The sequence below is a fragment of the Xylocopa sonorina genome, unplaced genomic scaffold (assembly GCF_050948175.1).
Source record: "Xylocopa sonorina isolate GNS202 unplaced genomic scaffold, iyXylSono1_principal scaffold0392, whole genome shotgun sequence".
Lineage (NCBI taxonomy): Eukaryota > Metazoa > Arthropoda > Insecta > Hymenoptera > Apidae > Xylocopa > Xylocopa sonorina.
The window spans coordinates 1-3,453 of NW_027490463.1; the positions used below are offsets into that span (position 1 = coordinate 1).

The following is a 3,453-nucleotide window of genomic DNA, read 5'->3' on the forward strand; positions in this document are numbered from 1 at the left end:
AAAGAGTAAAAGAATCTAAGGATTACAAATTTGAGCATTACATAACAAAAGTGCAATCCATATATAATGTTACATGTAACAAAATATGAAGACCAAACAGATCATACATGAGTTGAATCCACAATGCGGACATAGAGATACGGAAAAGGCAAAAAATCCAAACAATAATTAGCAAAGTTCAAAAAGGGAGGAGTGAAAATTTATCTCCCTGACGATAATAAGAAACAGGTCTGCCTCATGCACTACTACAATCTCTCAAACATCCAGCGATTGGCACGTCAATGACAACGGATGGAACAAATTCCGCGGTAGAACTGTGCTAATACACTGCACCTACTCAGTCTCGTAACGGTATACCCTTAGTACTGGGGCGACACTCGTAACAGGGCACTATTAATGCACCGCGACATAGCACACGGGCTACATGGCCATGGCAATTACACTATTAGCTCACCATAACTACACGCGTGGTAGTGGCGTAGACTGACATTTACGAATGGGGATGCTGTTTCTATAAAAATTATAAACGAATATGAAAAATGACCAAACTAAGCAAGTTATTTATTTTGATTCCAAAATAGATACACCGGCACGAAACAAAGATACAAGAACTCGATTTTATTATTTTCTATAAACTAGCTCGATACGGCGATTTTTCCCATAAAGTCTTTAATTACTTTATCATAAAAATATATAAATTTATTTTATATATATATATTTTTTAATTCATCGTTACAAATTCATGCAGTTGAGGGTTATATTCAATACGATGACAGCATGTTGTTTAAGAAATTACACAAGGCGAAGTTAGGGACGCAACAGCATGAATTTTTATTTTATAAGTAATATTAGCTGTACCAGTTCACACGTTGCTGTCTCTGAACGAAAAGGCAGTTTTAATACCTCAAATATAATTTATTAATGATCAAATGTATACATATGTCATGTATAAATATGTCATTTGAATATAACATATGTACAAAACATAGATATACATAGTTGATGGTAGAATAAACATGCTTCTTCACTTGTGATATTAAACAATATTGCAAACGAATTTCAATTGAACAATAATATAAGTAATTATTAAATATCATCATGAAATGAATGATATTTGATGATTGATGGTGAACTTTATCTTAGTAGTGCTTGTAAATATACAACATTATTTGTTTTCCTATCTGGTGCAAAAATAAATAAATTTGAAGGTTTTCCAATTCGAGAACACCCAGCGCACAGCTGTCCATATGAGAAGCATGGATTTACCAAATTTAATCCACATACTTGCAATGATTGTCCCTGTGCTTTGTTAATGATCATTGCAAAGGCTAGTCGTACCGGAAACTGTAGACGTTTGAATTCAAATGGAGTATTCGTTGGTATTATGGGATTGCGTGGTAGCAGCACATGTTCCCCTTGATGTTTTCCCTTTAAAATGGTTGCCTCAATTATGTTATTTATTAATTTTTTTACTGATAGCCTAGTCCCATTGCATAGTTGCGATGGATTTATATTTCGTAGAAGGATGATTGGGGAACCAATTTTCAAAGATAAAATATGTGGTGGCATTCCTTGTAGATCCAATAAATTAAAAAATTCTGTTGGATAATTAACTGATTCATCGTGATTGACAACAGTATCTATGGATTTATATGTTGTTTCTTCATCAGGTATATCAATTTGAATTGTGCAGTTTATTAAATTCACATCAATGTTTTTGGCTGCCAATATAGCACGCTCACTAACCCGTTGATTATTTTTATAATTCTGCGATAAATTTGAAAAAGCTTTGGCAATCAATTCATCAGTGGATTTTACAATGTGACAAAAGTTTTCTGGTAATGTAATACAGTGTGTGGATTGATCCATTTCCATTTTACCATTCCCAATATCTAATAATTGTTTCGCAAATGGTTCAGAAGATTCATCTTGTTGTAATTGAACACGCATATTGGCCTTTAAAGATATTTTCTCCACATACCGCCATAACACTGATGATTTGAGACATGCATTCAATTCATCTGCAGGTACTGAACGTGGTATAACTGGTAAAGTTTGTCGAAAATCATTAGCTAGGAAAATGAATGCACCACCAAAGAGCTGCTTATTTCCTCTCAAATCTTTTAATGTGCGTTTCAATGATTTCTTGTGTGCCATGGTGCATTCATCCCATATTATCAAGCTGACGTGATCTTAGTACTTTTCCCATCCCAGAATATTTGCTAATATTACATGTTGGAGTTTCAGTTACCTGCATATTTAATGGCATTTTCAATGCTGAATGTGCTGTTCGATCACCGTCCAAAAGAGTTGCTGCAATAACAAATGATGCAATAGCAAGTGCAATATTATTTTATGATCTTATTTTTGCCAGAATAATTAAAATAAGAAAAGTTTTGCCAGTGCCATCAGGTGCATCTAAGAAATATAAACCACAACTTTTGTTAGATATTGCATTTATAATTGTGTCATATGCTGTTCGTTGTTCTAATACCAATTTCGGCAGATTAATTCAAACAAATGTTTGTAATTCATTAACATCGAAGTGCGTTTCTCGTTGTACATCACGATCGAAAATGTCATTACCAGATCTATTTAGAGTAATCATTCCCAATTCTGTCAGTGACTTGTTGGCTATTGTCAAACATACATCCTCAATTAAAATCAATACCTCATTGTATATATTTGATGTACATTGAATGTTGGGATTAGCATTTAATCTACGCATGTGATGTAAAATGTCTTCACTCATATAGTTTTTATATTTTTCCCAAAGATCCTTTGGATTAGCAGGAAAACATGTAGTTAGTATGATGTGTACGTATCTGCTGTGGTTGAGCTGTATTAGAAGCATCAGCGAGTGAAATATCCCAATGAGCATCGTTTTCCAAGAGATTTCATTTCTGGCAAGCCTCACGACATGTAGCACATACATGGCCATTGACCGTTTTTAATTCTTAGAAAGATGTTGATCCACAAACATTGATTAATAATAATCATAGGTAAAATCATTCTGCGTTATTTGGATGTACAGTGTGCAGACGACCCAATGCATTTGTGGAATATAAATTAGGTGTCCTTGTACTTTTTTACCCTTTTTACGACGCTGAAATTTTCTTGTTGATGTATTCCACGTAAAATAAGTTGGTACTTCAGAGTACAGTAGTGTCCTTGCAACGGCATCATTTCTACATAATGTGAAAAATTCAGTTAATGGTGTTGGCGGTGGTGACATTGCTCTTGCACGTATATTTTCTGATGTAAAATATACACGCTGTCCATTTTCCAAATGTACTTCTAAATGAGCAACCGTTGGATATCGCTCATGAATGGAAAATGATAAAATACGCCATGCAACCTCATTACTACATATTTAGCGTCCCAGTTGATATTGGGTGACTTCATCGTTAGATGCAGTTGTATTTTCCACTCCAAACACTGCCATATCGCTTC

General features: G+C 34.2%; 2 protein-coding genes across 2 annotated transcripts; both read right to left on the minus strand.

The window, feature by feature from the left end:
* Positions 1–1,139: 1,139 nt before the first annotated feature.
* Positions 1,140–2,157, minus strand: LOC143432476 (uncharacterized). The gene is made up of 2 exons (XM_076909138.1): positions 1,267–2,157; positions 1,140–1,181 (listed from the first exon to the last, which is right to left on the minus strand). The coding sequence occupies exons 1-2, from the start codon at positions 2,155–2,157 to the stop codon at positions 1,140–1,142; spliced, it is 933 nt and encodes a 310-aa protein (XP_076765253.1).
* A 7-nt stretch (positions 2,158–2,164) lies between these two features.
* Positions 2,165–2,941, minus strand: LOC143432477 (uncharacterized). Its single transcript, XM_076909139.1, has 3 exons — positions 2,569–2,941; positions 2,401–2,487; positions 2,165–2,313 (listed from the first exon to the last, which is right to left on the minus strand). Exons 1-3 carry the CDS (start codon positions 2,939–2,941, stop codon positions 2,165–2,167), a joined length of 609 nt encoding a protein of 202 aa, XP_076765254.1.
* Positions 2,942–3,453: the final 512 nt, after the last annotated feature.

Bases quoted from the DNA above. Each gene is read 5' to 3' on its own strand.
- LOC143432476 (XM_076909138.1), bottom strand. From the start codon at position 2,157: ATGGCACACAAGAAATCATTGAAACGCACATTAAAAGATTTGAGAGGA. The intron at 1,182-1,266 runs GTAAATCCATGC...TTTTTGCACCAG, and splicing joins AAGTATGTGGATTAAATTTG to ATAGGAAAACAAATAATGTT.
- LOC143432477 (XM_076909139.1), bottom strand. From the start codon at position 2,941: ATGGCCATGTATGTGCTACATGTCGTGAGGCTTGCCAGAAATGAAATC. The intron at 2,488-2,568 runs GTGATGTACAAC...AATTGGTATTAG, and splicing joins TGGTAATGACATTTTCGATC to AACAACGAACAGCATATGAC. The intron at 2,314-2,400 runs GCAAAACTTTTC...TTGTTATTGCAG, and splicing joins AGATGCACCTGATGGCACTG to CAACTCTTTTGGACGGTGAT.